This window comes from Acipenser ruthenus, chromosome 15 (genome assembly GCF_902713425.1).
Source record: "Acipenser ruthenus chromosome 15, fAciRut3.2 maternal haplotype, whole genome shotgun sequence".
NCBI classification, from domain to species: domain Eukaryota; kingdom Metazoa; phylum Chordata; class Actinopteri; order Acipenseriformes; family Acipenseridae; genus Acipenser; species Acipenser ruthenus.
Genome location: NC_081203.1, coordinates 18,531,471 through 18,550,989, shown reverse-complemented (window position 1 = coordinate 18,550,989; position 19,519 = coordinate 18,531,471). Strand labels below are relative to the sequence as shown.

General features: G+C 41.0%; 1 protein-coding gene across 1 annotated transcript; it reads left to right on the top strand.

Annotated features, from left to right (window-relative positions):
• The first annotated feature begins 1,585 nt into the window (after positions 1–1,585).
• On the top strand, positions 1,586–18,008 carry LOC131697556 (synaptojanin-2-binding protein-like). The gene is made up of 4 exons (XM_058987296.1): positions 1,586–1,819; positions 8,604–8,740; positions 9,423–9,518; positions 13,295–18,008. The coding sequence occupies exons 1-4, from the start codon at positions 1,756–1,758 to the stop codon at positions 13,439–13,441; spliced, it is 444 nt and encodes a 147-aa protein (XP_058843279.1). The 5' UTR covers positions 1,586–1,755; the 3' UTR covers positions 13,442–18,008.
• The last annotated feature ends 1,511 nt before the right edge of the window (positions 18,009–19,519 follow it).

Below are 19,519 nucleotides of genomic sequence, written 5' to 3'. Positions count from 1 at the left end.
TTCTCTTAGTTTAACTGCAGCAACGCTAAGAAGCTTTCCAATCCAGTGGTTCTTCTCTTAGTTTAACTACAGCAACACTAAGAAGCTTTCCAATCCAGTGGTTCTTCTCTTAGTTTAACTACAGCAACACTAAGAAGCTTTCCAATCCAGTGGTTCTTCTCTTAGTTAACTACAGCAACACTAAGAAGCTTTCCAATCCAGTGGTTCTTCTCTTAGTTTAACTACAGCAACACTAAGAAGCTTTCCAATCCAGTGGTTCTTCTCTTAGTTAACTACAGCAACACTAAGAAGCTTTCCAATCCAGTTGTTCTTTCCTTAGTTTAACTGCAGCAACACTAAGAAGCTTTCCAATCCAGTGGTTCTTCTCTTAGTTTAACTGCAGCAACGCTAAGAAGCTTTCCAATCCAGTGGTTCTTCTCTTAGTTTAACTGCAGCAACACTAAGAAGCTTTCCAATCCAGTGGTTCTTCTCTTAGTTTAACTGCAGCAACGCTGAGAAGTTTTCCAATCCAGTGGTTCTTCTCTTAGTTTAACTGCAGCAACGCTGAGAAGATTTCCAATCCAGTGGTTGTTCTCTTAGTTTAACTGCAGCAACACTAAGAAGTTTTCCAATCCAGTGGTTCTTCTCTTAGTTTAACTGCAGCAACGCTGAGAAGATTTCCAATCCAGTGGTTGTTCTCTCAGGTAGTTGCACAAGCAGTTAAACAGGAATCTGCTTCCATTTCATTTTCTAAACTTTTAAACTGTACATTTAAACGTTTGAACTTGAACTTATTGGGAATCAGAAAAGCTACCATAGGAAATCATACATTTGATAAATTACTGCAATGTGTATTATTGTGTAAAGACTGGTGTACAGCAGCATTTAATTGTGGAAAAGACTGAAGAAACAGTGAATATGCTGTACACTTACTAGTATTTAAACACTGAGGCTAACACCCACGCGTGGTTGCATCTGTTGACAATGGTGCACTATAAGCAAGGCAAATATGGCTTACTTATGCCTGGCTCAGATTTGTTGAGCTACATACGTCTGACTGGGTCCTGCAATATGACTCTTGATTTAGAAGTGGAATGGGCATTTATTTCAGGAGACGGTTTAAAGCAATCACAAGTCAATATCCCCCTAATAACACAACCCTCCTTTCCAGAAGATTTCCTCGGGTGCCCTGGTCTTGCAAGAGTGGTTCATATGCTCTGTGCCCCTTAATCACTACAAGATAACAGCCAGCCATTTATTACATTGCGTTAGCGTCATTTACAAATAAAACAATCTTCTGCATTATGGGTTTAATCATATTCGGTTTAGCTTCCTGGACCGTGTCTATTTTTTAAAATGTTTATCTTGGTACCAGCTAAGCCTTTTAAGTTACTCCCAATTGTGTCTTGATAAATTAACACCGCCGTTTCTAACATATAGCAGCTCATGTTTCTGACCTGGCTTTTGTACATTTAACATGTTTTGGTCAGCTGACAATAAAATGAAAACAATTTTAATGTATTTTGAAACCGTATCGGAGGCACACTGTAACCTTTTCACGGATATGTTTCCATAACAAACTTTCATTTTCTATTTACTGCGGGAGCTGCAGTCCCGTCTCGTGCTGTGAAGACATCATCTCCCAGCAGCCCGCGCGAGGCGAGCGTTCCATGAATGATCAGCTTTAAGTTCACCTTCAGCGGCGGAGTTGGCTGATAAAAAAAAAAATACAAATTCAATATATAGCATACGGATTGTGTTGATATTCCAGCCGATATGAACGGCAGAATGCACAATGCTACCCCTGAGCTGGAGATCTGTCTGAAAAGGGGACCATCTGGTAAGGAAGGGTGAAAGTTTTTCGGCGGCTGTGAGATTTTTATATTGACCCGAAACTCGGGAGACGGTGAGGTGAAAGAGAGCGCAGGCTCGGGCCTGTGGCGTGAACGCTGTGCCACTTAGACTCTTTACTATATTGTAACGGTATTTGATGTTCTTATACAGCAGGTTTATTAGGCAAAACATAAAAATAAATAAGTGTTGGATATGCATTACCAGCCTCTGGGCTGAATGTTTTCTGGGTGAAGTTAGGTTGAATTTTTGTTTAACGTTGAAACTTGGTTTATTATTGTAGGTTGGCTATGCGCTTTGAAAGAACTTTGCTGTTAATAAGTTTTAACAATCATAATTAGCTGTTTATATGTACTTTATACTCAGGTAGCTAGCTTTACTGCTTCCCCGGGGCAAAGTGCTGGCTGCAGCTCCGCTGTCCTCCCTAATCACTGAAAACAATACAGGTGAAGTGCTAATGCCATACGAATGTGTGCATTTATTGCAGTGACAGCGTGCTACAAACGCAAAGTTTAGCTGTGCAACGTGGATGGATTTCGTAATTGCAACTCCTTGAAGTGCATAATCTGGAGCTACCGGCTGTACTTCAGTACTACGCTTGCACAGCCCCGTGTTGCCGTATTCCGACGCTCACTTTATGTTTCACTCGTCCGTTCCCATCAGAGGAAAGGACCCGGGGAAGTGACGAGGGTGTGGTTTCAACTGAGTGACTGCTGTGATGTCAGCCATTTCTCGTTTAAATGTAGTAATCTAGATTTTTGCATTTGCATGTGAAACAAAGATACTGTATTAGCAATGAATTCAACTTCGTCCTGAAATTGCAAAATCAACAGATAGTTGTGAATCAGTAAACCCGAAACTGAAAACATTATCATACCTCTGCCAGCCACCTGATTAAATCTGCGGAGCAGAGCAACATATAAACACATCTAGTGTTCCCACCTGCCCAGTCAGACATTTCCATGGCGTTAGGAAGTACAATTGAAAATCCGTTTTCAAATGATAGCTTTTGATAGTAAATGCCAACAGAGCTGCAGTTTTCAGCATAGACTTCTATCAAAAAGTAATCCACATAGGTACAAAATATTTTTTCAAACTGCCCTTTTGAAAACAAGCAATACATTTTTCCTGTCGATATTGTGATAAATAAAACAGGTTTTCAAACTTAGATCCCAGAAAGAAGACAAGCGTTGAATTGACAACAGAACTGGCAGAACGCACAGGTGTCGTCGTTCATCCATCAGCAGTCCAAAGCACTTTTGACCATTGTTCCAATTTATATGTTCTTGTGCATATTTGAGCCTTTTAGTCTTGTTCCCCTTTCTTAACAGAGGTATCCTTACTGCAACACATCCTTTAAGTCCTGATTTCAAGAGTGACCTTCGTACTGTTGATTTGATGGACAAAGACACCTGTGCCTTCTGCCAGTTCTGTTGTCAGTTCAACACTTGTCTTCTTTCTATTCCTTAAGGATATTATCTTCAAGTATCGCTCATCCTTGTTAGATAGCTTTTTGGGTCTTCCACTCCTGGGTTTGTCAATTACAGATGATGTTTCTCTGTACTTGTTGATTATTACGAGCCCTTACTCTTGAAAAACGTATCCAGCGTAGATAGCTTGATATTTTTCGTGCTTTTCTCAATGCACGCTGTTTCAATCTTGTTACCTCCTCACGCCTGTTGCCCTACCAATAATGTCATATTTTGTTGAATTACAAATAATGTATGCACAGTTTTTCAAACAAACTTTTTTATTCAAAGCTGTAGTGGTTAAACTGAACACTGTTATATGAGAAGGAGGTTAAATGTCAGCAAAACTTGCAAAGAAAATGTACAAAATGAAATTACTGGTTGCATAAGTATTCAGCCCCTTAAGTCAGTACTTGGTAGAAGCACCTTTTGCAGCAATTACTGCTAGGAGTCTTTTTAGATAGGTCTCTACTAGCTTTGCACAGTAGGATGGTGACATTTTTGCCCATTCTTCACGGTAAAACTGCTCCAGTTCTGATAAGTTTGTTGGGGATCGTAGATAGACTGCAATCTTCAAGTCTCGTCATAAATTTTCAATTGGATTTAAGTCAGGACTTTGACTGGGCCACTCCAGAACATGAATCCTCTTGTTCAACCACTCCAGTGTGGCTTTGGCTTCGTGCTTCGGGTCATTGTCCTGCTGAATTGTGAATTTCCTCACCAGTTTCAGTCTTGGCTGACTCAAATAGGTTTTCCTCAAGGATTTGCCTGTACTTTGCACCATCCATTCTCCCCTCTATCCTGACAAGCTTCCCTGTCCCTGCTGAAGAGAAGCATCCCCATAACATGATGCTGCCACCACCATGCTTGACAGTTGGGATGGTGTTGACTGGGTGATGTGCAGTGTGGAATGGTGTTGACTGGGTGATGTGCAGTGCGTGATGGTGCGGTGTGGAATGGTGTTGACTGGGTGATGTGCAGTGCGTGATGGTGCGGTGTGGAATGGTGTTGACTGGGTGATGTGCAGTGCGTGATGGTGCAGTGTGGAATGGTGTTGACTGGGTGATGTGCAGTGCGTGATGGTGCGGTGTGGAATGGTGTTGACTGGGTGATGTGCAGTGCGTGATGGTGCAGTGTGGAATGGTGTTGACTGGGTGATGTGCAGTGCGTGATGGTGCGGTGTGGAATGACGTTGACTGGGTGATGTGCAGTGCGTGATGGTGCGGTGTGGAATGACGTTGACTGGGTGATGTGCAGTGCGTGATGGTGCAGTGTGTGATGGTGTTGACTGGGTGATGTGCAGTGCATGATGGTGCGGTGTGGAATGGTGTTGACTGGGTGATGTGCAGTGCGTGATGGTGCAGTGTGGAATGGTGTTGACTGGGTGATGTGCAGTGCGTGATGGTGCGGTGTGGAATGGTGTTGACTGGGTGATGTGCAGTGTGGAATGGTGTTGACTGGGTGATGTGCAGTGCGTGATGGTGCAGTGTGGAATGATGTTGACTGGGTGATGTGCAGTGCGTGATGGTGCAGTGTGGAATGGTGTTGACTGGGTGATGTTGAGCTTGCGCCAGACGTGACGCTTGGAAGTTTTGTCTCATTGAACACAAAACTTTTTTCCACGTCTGCAGTATCATCTACATGCTTTTTTGCAAACTCCATACATGCTTTAAGATGAGGCTTTTTGAGTAATGGCTTTTTTCTTGCCATCCGTCCATACAGGCTAGCTTTGTGTTTGCTTTGTTGGATCACTATGTGAGTTGCAGCTTGAAAGTCTTTATATACCTGAGGGAAGTGATCTACAAGTTAAACCACTTTGAGTACACACAGGCTGAAACCATTAAACTAATTTTGTGACCTTTCAAACAAATCATTTGCACCTGAGCTGATTTAGGGCTGCAGTAGCAAAGGGGTTGAATACTTATGCAACTGAGATTATTCTGTTTTTCTCTGTAAATCTTAATTATTTATATTCTATATGCATTTTTTAACTTTATCAATCTGGAGTAGTTTGTGTAGATTCTACATGTAAAGTCTAATGTGAAAGCGTAGTGGAGTACGCTCAGGTGGCAACAAAATGTGAAAACTTTGCAGATAGGTGAATACTTCTGCAAACTACTGTATGTATGTGTGTGTATATATATATATATTATACAAGGAAAGTTTGCCATTTGTGAGGGAGGATAGGCAATAAGAATTTTGAAGTGTATCTGACTCGACTTTTTTATTTGACAAAACATATCGCATTTTTAAATTTCTTAAGAGTTTTATTTTATATTTGTCTCCTTTCAGTGCGCTCTAATAATGTTTTTATTTGGTTGAGTGGTCCTTAAACTCTGATTTGGTTGAATATGTTAGTTTCTTTAAAGAAATTTATTAATCCTGATGAGAATGAGTTTTTTAATACTAATTTTTATCATTAATTTAAGTCTAATAATTTAAATTATTTCTAACCACATTTAAAAACAGCACAGTATAGAATAGTATACACAATACAATTATATACTCAACCTTAACTTGAAAAATACAAATACTTAGTGATACAATGTATGTAATAATAATAATAATAATAATAATAATAATAATAATAATAATCATCTATTGAGTTAAAGTTAAGTATGATGCAATCAAAAACTCTGATGTACATTTTAAAAAAATTAACATAACTTAATGCTGAAGACTTTGTTTAGATTTTTCTAAAAACACATGAACAAACTTTGTACTTTAACAGTTATCAAACACATTGCTTACTATTTTTCCTCTCTCAGAAATGTGGTGAGGAGATTTTGGTTAATTAATTTAAATCTGATATCCCAGAAACTCTAGCTGACACACTGCTTTGTCTTTAAACTCAAACAAGTGCTATACTACTTAGTGGTAAATACATAGCATTGATTTTCATCCAAATCTGTGTATAGATCTGAAATATTTTCAAGTCTGTTAAGCAGAGATGAGTTTTTCATAATTATCGTGATACGAATCGTGTCGTGGCTTGTGTATTGCGTTACATATCGTATCGTGACCTTGGTGTATCGTCTCACCCATATATATATATATATATATATATATATATATATATATATATATATATATATATATATATATAATAATGTAATGTGTGTGTGTGTTTTTGCTCAAAATGCCAACTTCAGCGTTTCGGTATGTTTTAGGGAAAGTATGTTTTGAAAACAAACATTGGAGGTATTTATGGGCTTTTGATGCCATGGTAACCACACATGTATTTATCTTAATCTAATGTCTTTGTAATGTATTTATTAATTTTGACTGCGCTTGGCAGATTTGATGGTACAGTACAGCTCCTGTCAAGATCAGCTGGTTAAGAGATTACTGTAACTTGATATAAAGAGTTTCAGTTTGTGATTGTGCTAACATCTGTTGGAAGGGTTTCCAGACTGAATGAAATCAGCTGCAGTGTGTAATGACCTGTGCTGGTTTATTTTATATGTATTTTGTTGGCTCCCTCAGGGACTCTGGATTTAATTGGAGGGCTTTAATCTGGACAAGCAGAGGAAGGAGGCGGTGTGGTGCAGTGGTTAGAGCTGAGGGACTGGGAGGCAGTGTGGTCTAGTGGTTAGAGCTGAGGGACTGGGAGACAGTGTTGTCTAGTGGTTAGAGCTGAGGGACTGGGAGGCAGTGTGGTCTAGTGGTTAGAGCTGAGGGACTGGAAGGGAGGCAGTGTGGTCTAGTGGTTAGAGCTGAGAGACTGGAAGGGAGGCAATGTGGTCTAGTGGTTAGAGCTGAGGGACTGGAAGGGAGGCAATGTGGTCTAGTGGTTAGAGCTGAGGGACTGGAAGGGAGGCAGTGTGGTCTAGTGGTTAGAGCTGAGGGACTGGGAGGGAGGCAGTGTGGTCTAGTGCTTAGAGCTGAGGGACGAAGGGAGGCAGTGTGGTCTAGTGGTTAGAGCTGAGGGACTGGAAGGGAGGCAGTGTGGTCTAGTGGTTAGAGCTGAGGGACTGGGAGGGAGGCAGTGTGGTCTATAGGTTCAGTTTTATCAGTTAGATGATAATATTACAGTAAGTTCATGCCCTGTGGACTTGTGTTACACATCATTTATTATTTTATACAGTATAACAGGGTGTGTCTGTGTCTTCATCTTTTTTTTTTTTTAAAGCTAATTTAAAAGAAATACCAAAATAGTGACATTTATGATTTCCAGAATAATTAGGGCTGCAATGATAAAGATTCTTTTGGCCGATCCCGATAGCCGATGGTTCTCTACCCATATCGTCCGATACCGATAGGATACCGATAATAAATAGACAGTGCAGGTAAACTACTAGAATAAGACAGATGGCCTATATTTAAACTGTTTTATAATTATACATGTTAAAAAATGAACAGATATCGTTTACTTGTTGTATTTACTTCAGAAAATGAATACAAAGAATAACGTAGTATTATATTGTATGCTTGACAGCAATTTGTACATTTGTTTCACACACAAATAACACTTTGCATTTGTACAAGTAAAAACACTTAAGTAGAAAAACATGTATAATGTGACATTAACTTTTATAGCCACTTTCTGTCAAACATTGCGTATTATAACTTCGAACTTCGACCTATACTGTACAGTAGAAACATAGCCTACGCAAGGTCAACTACAACAACTTATTTTGTAGTTTTTCCTTATTGGTGCCATGCCGATAGGCTACCGATTATCGGTGCATCCCTAAGAATAATAGGTGGTTTGCAATTAATTAAAAGAATAGAATTCAATCAAGGGGTTCTGTGTCTTTGAAAAACCAGGAGATCATAGAAAGAAAGGCAGGCGTGGCATTGCAAAGAGCATGTTTTTAATAGATTGAACACTGAGTGAGAGTCACCGGAATTGTCATAAAAATTAAACACAGCTCATGGCTCCCCAGTGACTCAACTAGGACACAGCTGTCTGGAGTGCAGGGTGAGTGGGGTTCACATGCTGGAGTGCAGGGTGTGTGTGAGTGGGGTTCACATGTTGGAGTGCAGGGTGAGTGGGGTTCACAAGTCATGGCTCTTCAGGTGTAGATGAGACAGACTGGGCTCTCGACAGTAGTTTTGCTGATCTGTGGTATACAGTAGGTTTGGGGAGAGATAACAGACGATTGGTTTGGTAGTACAAGGGGACAGCTACTGATGATCAGTTCTCCTGAGCAGTAATTGCTTTGCAGAGTTTGAGGCTATGTTCGAAAATGTGAATTTCAAACAGGGTTTATTGATTACGCTTTTTGTTTTTAATAATAATGTATCAGAAAAGATAAATAAGTAAACGTCTGACCCAAGTGTGCATGCTTGTGTCCTCAGGCCTGGGGTTCAACATTGTCGGGGGGACAGACCAGCAGTACATCTCCAATGACAGCGGCATCTACATCACCAAAATCAAGGAGCAGGGGGCGGCAGCGCTGGACGGGCGTCTCCAGGAGGGGGACCGGATCCTGGCGGTGAGCACAGGGCCCGGGGAGGGGAGGGCTCTGGGTGGAGAGCAGTGCTGGAAATATTATAACATTGTTTTCATTAGTGCATTTAAAACCCCCGATCATTTAGAAATTGGAATAAGCTGCTAGTGAGCGAGGACTGACAGCCACCACAAGTAGCCAGTATCACTCAACCTTTTATAAATACTAAATTCAGAATAATACTAAAACAAATAATTATAAAAGCATGTGTGAGTAATGTTCCAAAGCTCTTGAAATTACTTGGCACTTTGCAGAATATTCTTTTTTTTTGTATTATATACTGTATATTTTAAAGTTGAGGGACAATGGCAGTTTGGTCCATGTTGCAAAAATCTATAGAAAAGTTATTTAAGACTTCTGTTGTGTAGCACTTTGAGCCATTCCAGGTTTTCCTTTAAGTCTTAACTTTCTTACCTTTTTCAAAAGGTGCATGCTGTGTTTAATAAGCTGGTATGCAAAGGATCTTATATCCTATCCACAATACTTGAATATTACACAGTCAAAATGCCATTCACTTCATTCCTGACTTGCTCTTATTGTATGACTTGTATTGTAACACTTGAATGTATTTGTATTTGCTTGCGATTGTAAGTCGCCCTGGATAAGGGCGTCTGCTAAGAAATAAATAATAATAATAATAATAACTAAGCTCCTCCCCTGTCTGCAGATCAATGGGTGTGAGCTGCAGAATCTGTCCCACCAGGAGGCTGTGGAGCTCTTCAGGACGGCCGGGGAGGATGTGAGGCTCCGGGTGCTGCAGGGGGTGGGTATCCCGCTTTGGACCAGAGGAAACTGAAACAAAAAGGAAATGTGCAGCGCTCCTCTTTATAACACTGTAGTATTGATACAGAGCTCCCCTTTATAACACTGTAGTATTGGTACAGAGCTCCTATTTATAACACTGTAGTATTGATACAGAGCTCCTCTTTATAACACTGTAGTCAGGAGCCATGGTTATAAGACTGTGCTATTTGTGTTCTGCCTTATAACTAGAACACTACTGCTAGTGGAATGGCAGTGTGGTGAAAGTGAGAGCCCTGCCCATGCTGCTGTATAACCTGTTGCACAGTAGAAATGACCGCTTTATAAAGGGGAGCACTGTATCTGAAAGCCTTGGTAATCACTTTAAGACTTGGGATTGATTTGATCATTTTACAACACCAGGGAGTTCACTTAGATTGCATCACTTGTTTATTGGAGGTTGCTACTGTGTACATACCATGAATCAGGATCGTGGTTGTTTTCACTTGCTACATTTGTACTAATGTTGCATATAGGCGTGAGCAGCTTGAGCTGGTCAGGGGTAACTATGTTCATTTGTGCCTGTCGCAGTATTCTGTGACTGCGGTGAAACAAGCAGCAGTATGCACTGGCACTCTGAAACATGCCCACCAGTTTATTATGCTAATCTGTGCAACTGTGAACTGTGCTGGATTCAGCTTTTCTGTAACAATAATTGGTCTCCGTTCTCTTTGGATAATCCATTCAAGTGCTGCTTAATCCAAATAGTTTCCAGTCCTTAAGTACCAATGAGTTTTTCAAATCCAGATCACTCTGTGCCAGCTAGACTAGATTGTGTTTTGAACCCCACCCCCTCTCCTCCATTCAGCTCATCACCAAAACACATTCTCTCCCTGCAAGAACAGGAGTTTATAAATATTGAATTGAAATTATTTCTCCTGCAATGCCATTGACATTAAACACCCCGTTCTCCTGCTTCGCCCTGGGGAGGTACCTGATGTAACAAGTCACAGTGCAGAGCTGGCACTTAGTTAAAAACGATTAGGAAATATAACTGTGGGACACGCTGCAATCTTTGTTTCCAACGCAAAGCTTTCAAAGAGGTGGAAAGATTGTTACAGTAACTAACTCTATAGGTGCATGTGCTATAGTAGCACCTGCAACATTATCAGTGTGCTGAAGAGATTGAGCTGAATGGACATTTTCTAAATAGGTCATGTTGACAGTAAACTGTACACATGCTAACTTCACTGTGCAGGGGCCCTTCCCTAAATCACTGCTTTCAGTATTTCACATTGTCTTCATGTGTAAGTCGGATAGAGAAATAGCAAGGAAGCCCTGTGCTGACCAGGCCACCCTGCTTCTGAGAGGTGATGAGATCAGTCTTCAAGGTGGTACCCTGTTCTGACCAGACCACCCTGCTTCTGAGAGGTGATGAGATCAGTCTTCAAGATGGTACCCTGTGCTGACCGGACCACCCTGCTTCTGAGAGGTGATGAGATCAGTCTTCAAGATGGTACCCTGTGCTGACCAGACCACCCTGATTCTGAGAGGTGATAAGATCAGTCTTCAAGGTGGTACCCTGTGCTGACCAGACCACCCTGCTTCTGAGAGGTGATGAGATCAATCTTCAAGGTGATACCCTGTGCTGACCAGACCACCCTGCTTCTGAGAGGTGATGAGATCAGTCTTTAAGGTGGTACTCTGTGCTGAACAGACCACCCTGCTTCTGAGAGGTGATGAGATCAGTCTTCAGGGTGGTACTCTGTGCTGACCAGACCACCCTGCTTCTGAGAGGAGATGAGATCAGTCGTCAAGGGGGTACCCCGTGCTGACTGGACCACGTTACTTCCTGCCCTGCAGTTTAAACTGTGTGCTCTTGGCACAACACTGCATATTAAGCAAATATACCAAGATCATATCTCATGTCAGGTTTGATGGATTTGCCTGCAGGTTCCTTTGGACTGAAGTACAGCTGACCCTGTCTGTAATGGGAATCCTCATGTCAGGCGTCTCTCATTGTGGTAGAGATGTCAAGTTGTTGGGGGATTGAACAGCAAAGGAAAGCTGCCAAAACTGCGCAAAGTGAAATATTGTCTTCAATCATTCTGAATGAGTCAGAGCTCTGTTGCTCAAATACTGAGATCACTGTACCAGTCTTCCCTCCAGTTAACTGTTTTATGTGTATTTGTATTCTGGGGTGTAATTGTTTGATGTGTGTTTTATTGATTTATTCATTTATCTGAAACTCCTTTGTCTGGATGTTTGAGGTCTTGCCAGTACACCATTATAAATGAGATCTTTGATCTCAATGGATTCCTGGTAAAATAAATAGATACTAAAATTACATTGTATCACTATCCTAAAGTAGTCCTTGATGAAGTTTAGCCACAGTGCATTCCAGCTTCCCTGGAGCAGATTCTGGATCCCCTCTTCTGTGGTTGCTGATGCAGATGTGATAAAGAAAAGGGTACCAGGTCAGCGTGGCTGCCAAAGAAGAGCTGTGGAACTCAAGCAGGCCACCACAGCGGGAATGCTGTGAGATGGAGCCCATTCTAATAGCCTTATTTATATCAATGTGGGGGTAACCTGGACAAAGCTTGTTTCAAAGGCTTTCCGCCAAGGATAGTTGAGAATTTAAACATTTTCCAAGTGCTAAACGTTTAGAATTGTCTGTTACCACTGTTAGAGATCCGCATGTCATCTGTAGGGTTTGCACAATAAGAAGTGTACAGTGTAAGCTTGTGTATTCCGTATGAAGTCTTCGGGATACACATTGCGCACGTGTAGTGTCACTGTCACGTGTAGTGTCACAATAACGTTGCAGTGAATCACAAAGTAACAGCACGGCACTGGAGGGCTTTTCTGATTGGTTACAAGAATTCACACTGTAATAAAATGTTTAAACGTGTTTAATCCTTAAGTTTAAATGTTTATAAGATGTAATTTAATCTAACATACGTACTTTCCAACTGAAAATAATGACTTTGTAATTGATATGAGGGGTGATGACTAGGGCTGTATTTATTATGGTAGAAAATTGCTTATTCAAAGCATTTCACAGTCCAAGATTTATTAAAGCAGAAAAAATAGCGTTGTCACATTTGTAATGGATCATTTTCTCTGGAGGTGTTACACAAGAAATGTTTTTGCTTCCTAAATATTTAAATGCTTACCTGAAAAACAGTAAATGCTAAGTTGTAGAATATATATTTTTTTGTCCTTCTTTTAAAGACATTCTATTTTTACCATCCGTGAATAATTCTCAAGCAAAAGCAAAACATAAATGAATGTAAAAATAACAAGACATGTGAAAAGACCCAAGTTCTGCACAGATAGCAGAAATATGTAAGCAATAAAACCCTTCAGGGCAGTATTGGGCAATACCGGAACGCCCAAGGGCATAAAGAGGCCCGACGGCGCTGGTGGGGGGCCTTATAGCCCCTGAAGGTATTGCCCAATACCGCCCACCCTGGGGGGTCAATGCGCTTAGAAAATGGGAAACTGTAAGACAAAAACAGGCAGAAAAAAGAGAGAAAAAATGGTCACTGATGAGTAGGTGGCTCAAGGATATCTGTCCTGGTGAAAAGGCCCTGATGTCGGTACTTTTTATTTCCTGGTCATCTATTGAAAGTTAATATACCCCCCAGCCAAGGGTACTAGCCAATGAGATGCCAGGAAATAAAAGGCCAATTTTCTAATAAAAATACAGCCTTTCTGATGACCCTCTGTGTGATTTCCCTGCGCGGTCCTTGTTCGTGCACGAGCTCTGACTGTCTGTGTGTTTTGTTTCCGCAGCACTCCGCTCAGATGAACGGTCCGGCGGGGTCGAGGGGCGGGGCTGAGCCGTCCATCTCGCTGCTCGGAGTTCTGGCTGTATCGGGAGCGCTGGCTCTCGCAGCGATGGTGTACTTGAGATTCAGGCACCGGATCGGCATGCGTTGAACACAGCGTCACCATTTATTATTACATTAGATTATTATTATAATGTTGTTTTTTATTTCTTTTTTCTTTAAAGAAAACCAGACTGATTTAATTTTCCCCCCACCATTTCACTGATATGTTTTATTTGTGAATTGCTGCTGCTGCTTATTCCAAAGGCAAGATTAATGCTGTGTAGAGGGTTTAGGTTTTGAAGGCAGAAGTTTGAAACTTACTTGCACGATTAGTACCGGCCAAAGGAGAGGGTATTTAAACTGAAGATGTATTTAAATAACTGGTATCAGCTTTAAGAATAAGTTTGAAAAGGGACAGCAGCTTTAACATGGAAGGAAATCAGGAGCTGCTTCATGAATTCAAGTGCCAGCTGCTTCTGCCCTTCCCAAAGCAAGCTAGGAATTATGGCACCACCTGCTGGGAGCACAGTGCCACTACAGCTCACTTTATCCAGTGTGGAAGCAGTTGTGTGGCCACTTCTCGTTTCTTTAGTGTTTTCTGTTATGTCTATGCAGCGAGGGTTGGAACCCTTCATATTACAATGCTTTTCTTTAAATGCTTTCATTTTTGTGAATGTAGTGCTTGTGAACGGTCAAGGACAGTGATAGGAGCTGCACTCGGGTCCCATGAGATCCGTGTTGCATCTGTCAAGTTAAAACTAGAGCTATCATTTAGCATGAAGACATATATCCCCATGGCCTACATTCACTGTACATGCATGAATTTTCTAAAGCCTGTCCTAAAGAATGTCCTGACCACTTTTAATCACAATTAGAACAGTGGATCTCTAGAGAGCTGTAAAAAATAGTAATGTGACAGGCAGGGATGGATAATAGCAGTGAAGAAAATGGATTTCAAAACATTGGCTAGCACGCCTTTTGATGATGATTTTTATTTTGTTTTATTTTTAAGTGAAGTCCGCAACTTTTTTTTTTTTTAATTTTAGTTTTTTAGTACATTTATATCTGATCAACATCATGCCACAAAAACACAGCCTTAGAAATAGGTTTGAATAAGAAGCTACCTTAATGTAAGACAGAGACCGTGTCGGAGCCGCGAGAGCCATAGAAAGAGAATCGTTATAGATGTAGTTATAAATCATGTCATCTGTACAAGCCAATCGAAGAACTGTTTAAATGCACGTGAGCACTGTGTGTGTGTGTGTGTGCGCGCGTGCATGCGTGTGTGTTAATATCCACTGGGTCTCCGTGTTTAATGTAGAATCATGATTTCTTTGTAGGCTGTATACAGACCCCGTTCCGGTCCTGCACACACGAGGCAATGCTAGTGCGCTGCTGTTCAGTAGGATCAGGTAGAACTACAGTACAGCAATACTGTCTGTATCTGATCAAGGTATACCATAGCAGCCTTTTATCAGAGGCAGGGTTGGTGTAGAGAACAGTCTTTCAAGTCCTGGCGTGATATTTGGAGCAAATCCAAGAGCACCTCACTGTGAATGTGAATATCTAAACCCTTACCCACTGTTGCACTGTATATAGTACTCTATGAAGGGGGTGATAACAGTGATATCGGGGAGAGAAAAGTCATGGTTATTGATTCCCCATGCAGAGATTGCATTGTGTTTTTGCATCCACGGTCATGTTGCATGAGTTGAATGAAAGTGATGAGAATTGCCTTAGCCATAGAAATGTGTTAAACCCAGGCCTGTCCTCAGTGTTTAGGGGTAGCTTACTTGTGAAGTTCACATTAAATAATATTTAAATATTGACGTGATCTAAAAGAACACACATGGGGACAGTGACCCCACGGAATATCAGGACCTGCCAAATCGTGACTGCTTGCATGGAATAAATGACACTGTTTTATAAACTCTGCAGTTATAACTGCATTGCTTCCAACAGTGCAATTGCCCAGTGGGATCAAATCAGCTCAACCTATTTCTTTGTTGATTATGCACTGCTGCTAGTTTAGCAATGTGCCTCATGACAGGGTCTCTGCACCTGTACTTTGGGACCTGCTATAAACAGTGAGGACAGGTTAAGGTTTTCAGCTGAGCCATTGTTCAGCACCCATAATGTATTGACATCCTCAAAGCACAGACTCCAAGGATATTCTCAAAGCATTTACCACCAATATTTTGTGAAAAGAACTAGGAAGAATTGTGCATGCTAATGAAAGAACTAGGAAGAATTGTGCATGCTAATGAAAGAACTAGGAAGAATTGTGCATGCTAATGAAAGTGACACTTGTTTCAAAGCTGTGTCTGCGTTTTGCGTGCTTTGTGGTTGATGGGCCAGTTAATTGACCCTCTCCTTGTTTTGTTTGACAATCCCTGTTAATAACCCATTTCCCCCCATAATGTATGGATTATGTGCATTATAACAAGGACCAAATGCATCTTTCTGAGCTGTCTTTATTTGTTGTTGTTGTCCAAACCCGATTCTGTAGATTAGAAAGTTCACTGCACTCTGTCTCCTGTGCTATTTGCAATGATTGCCCTCCCCTCTCTCTGCACAGTAATACGAAGGCTTCATAAAGCAGGTTTCTCATTAAATACAGAGCTTTCCTGCAAGTCATTTTCTACCCAAGCGGAGTTCAATTTGTAATCCTGTTTGTCTTGATCTGGTGCATGGACTGAAACGCATTGATCGTTGCATTTCATTAAGTTTAGAAATTAGGCTTTTTGCATATTTTTGAATTTGTACATTGAGTGTAGATTAATTTAGTATGGATGCGCTTGAACCTAAAAAAATGATCTTGAGCGTTAATTTGACACCTTGTTTGTGACTTGCATAATTATTTAGTCATGATTACATGAAGCTTGGCTAATTTAATTCAGATCTAAAATTCAGAAGAGCTAGTTTTGCATCATAAGGACGCTATAGTGGGCTCCAAAGATGAATCAGACACATTACCATCAATTCAGTATTCATAGTTCTACTGTATATGCAGTGGAAATGACACACTGTGCTAATTAACTCATTTGTGTCAAGCTCTTTACAGGGCAAGTGTACAAGTAACAGCAAATTAAAATGCTGTACACTGCAGCAAGACTGCTAATGCAGGAGGCCACAGCTGGCAGAGAGAACAATGCCATTTAAACCCAGAGAGACTGAATAACTGTTGGTGCAAAATCCTGAAGGATCACAAGCAAACTGAAAATGACATGATTTGCCAATGTGTGACGGCAGTTACCTTAAAGAACAATATGCATGTAATGCTGCTCTTCACAACAAGCAGTATACTAGACGTGATAGGAATGTGGCTTTAATCAAATTCAGCCACGTTTGGAAAATGATTGCACAGTGAGATCAGGGAACCTGTTGAACAAGCACTGTGATGCAAACAAAAGTTTTCAAATTTTAAAAAGATTGTGTATAATTCTTAAACAAATACTGGTGATAACATGGTTATGAAATATAATTTAAAATAACAATATATACTGGCCAGACCATTAGTAAGTTCAAATGCACTCAATTCTATGCATTTCTTGGTTAAACAAATGTAAGTAGGTAAAACTAAGGCTTTAACCTACACTCCTTACCTTTGATTCACATTAGACCAGAACCAGCTCACTGATAGCCATGCAAGTTGTTCTTCTGGAGCTCCAGCTCACTGGTCCTGTGCAAGCTGTTCCTCTGGAGCTCCAGCTCACTGGTCCTGTGCAAGCTGTTCTTCTGGGGCTCCAGCTCACTAGTCCTGTGCAAGCTGTTCTTCTGGGCTCCAGTTCACTGGTCCTGTGCAAGCTGTTCTTCTGGAGCTCCAGCTCACTGGTCCTGTGCAAGCTGTTCTTCTGGGGCTCCAGCTCACTGGTCCTGTGCAAGCTGTTCTTCTGGGTCTTTGCTTAAGTTTTGATTTTTTTTACTTTAATTTTGCTTAACTACTGCTTTCTGGTGCCTAATTACTTCCTGTGCTGTAGGTCACACGGTTTGAAGGGAGACAGACTGAACAGGAAGTTATTATTAGGTTGTTTAATAATATTTAGTAATTCTAAAAAGAACATTTTGTTACTAAGTGTCTTTTTAACATCACTGAAATAAATTGCACCAGGAATCAGCTGCTTGTCTTTAGTATTGTACAGATATGGCAAGAAATATTTTTTCAGGTGCTAACGGGTTAGGCTGGATTTAAAATGAATGTACAGCTGATTGGGGCTGTTTTTCTGTGTGCCTTTTTTCCAGTTTAAGATATGTATCTAACACACTAAATTGGAATTTCAACATTGCTCCAGAAGTTACGTATATATTCATATTATTATTGATCAGAGGACCGAATGAAACGTCTGTGTATCATTTAGTGGAGGAAAAAATGATGAGCCTTGAAAACGAGCGCTTGTGATTGGTCTGTGGGTGCAGAATGAACTGGAATTCCTGTGATCCACAATACCAGAGCACTGTGCTGGAGTGCCTGCTGGGGTGTACCCTACACCCTTGTTGATCCATGATCACATACTGTATGCAATGAAAGAGGATGAGAAGAACAATGATCAGTGTTGTAACCTGTCTTGTATGTTATTGGCTGGAAATCGTGATTATGTTATGATTATTTTTTTTGAATGCCTTTTCTGTACAAAGCAAGGCTTTTTATTAAGAACAATCAATAAATGTGAAGATGAGTCTCGTTTATTTCTTTATTGCTGTGTGGATGTTACTGAACATTAGTGTTTAAAGCAAACTGCAGGGCAGCAGTGTGGAGTAGTGGTTAGGGCTCTGTACTCTTGACCGGAGGGTTGTGGGTTCAATCCCCAGTGGGGGACACTGCTGTTGTACCCTTGAGCAAGGTACTTTACCTAGATTGCTCCAGTAAAAAAACCCAACTGTATAAATGGGTAATTGTATGTAAAAATATCTTGGATAAGGGCGTCTGCTAAGAAATAAATAATAATAAAACTGCTTTCTTACCATCGTTGTATTTGTAGATGGGCTGGTTTGGACTTGCAAAATGTTTTGGTCAGTCACATTAAAAGTGGCTGTTGCTAACAAAATCATCCATAACATTTCAATGCCACGCGCAGCCATTCGAAATGAAGGTCTCCCACGTGCAATGGACAGCAATCCATTACAAGGGTCTCACGTGTAGTTTGGAAAGAAACACATCAGTGCAAACATAATATCTGTTACTACATAAGCTTACATTTCCATCAGGACAGTGACATTGTCCCCCACCTTTTCAATGGCTTCTTTCCTATCAATAGCCAATCAGCTGCTTCCCCTGAACTGATGCTCTGACACAGAAGACACTGCTTCAGTGAAATGACCCAGGAAGTGCAAGCGTAACAGATAACCCGAGTCTAAGGCATAGAAACAGAGCTTCCTTTAACCTAAAGTTGTAGCAGACGTCATAGGTCTCAGATGTAAAGAGTTTGCTGTCTAGGTCTCAGATGTAAAGAGTTTGCTGTCTCGGTCTCAGATGTAAAGAGTTTGCTGTCTCGGTCTCAGATGTAAAGAGTTTGCTGTCTAGGTCTCAGATGTGGAGTTTGCTGTCTATGTGTCAGATGTAAATAGTTTGCTGTCTAAGTCTCAGATGTAAAGCGTTTGCTGTCTAGGTCTCAGATGTAGAGTTTGCTGTCTAGGTCTCAGATGTAGAGTTTGCTGTCTAGGTCTCAGATGTAGAGTTTGCTGTCTAGGTCTCAGATGTAGAGTTTGCTGTCTAGGTCTCAGATGTGGAGTTTGCTGTCTAGGTCTCAGATGTGGAGTTTGCTGTCTAGGTCTCAGATGTGGAGTTTGCTGTCTAGGTCTCAGATGTAAAGAGTTTGCTGTCTAGGTCTCAGATGTGGAGTTTGCTGTCTAGGTCTCAGATGTAGAGTTTGCTGTCTAGGTCTCAGATGTAGAGTTTGCTGTCTAGGTCTCAGATGTAGAGTTTGCTGTATAGGTCTCAGATGTAAAGAGTTTGCTGTCTAGGTCTCAGATGTAGAGTTTGCTGTATCGATGTCATGTGTACAATCACAAGCTGCACACATGAGACCTGTGTAATGAATGGAAGTGCACAGCAGCTCAGGGTGATGGGATTATTTTGTTTGCTACACTCACTGTAACAGAAAGCACTGATGAGCTGAGCAGTCTGGCTGTCCTAAACAATAGCTCAGTATTGGTCATACTTTCAGAAGCGATTTACAAATCAAATCTT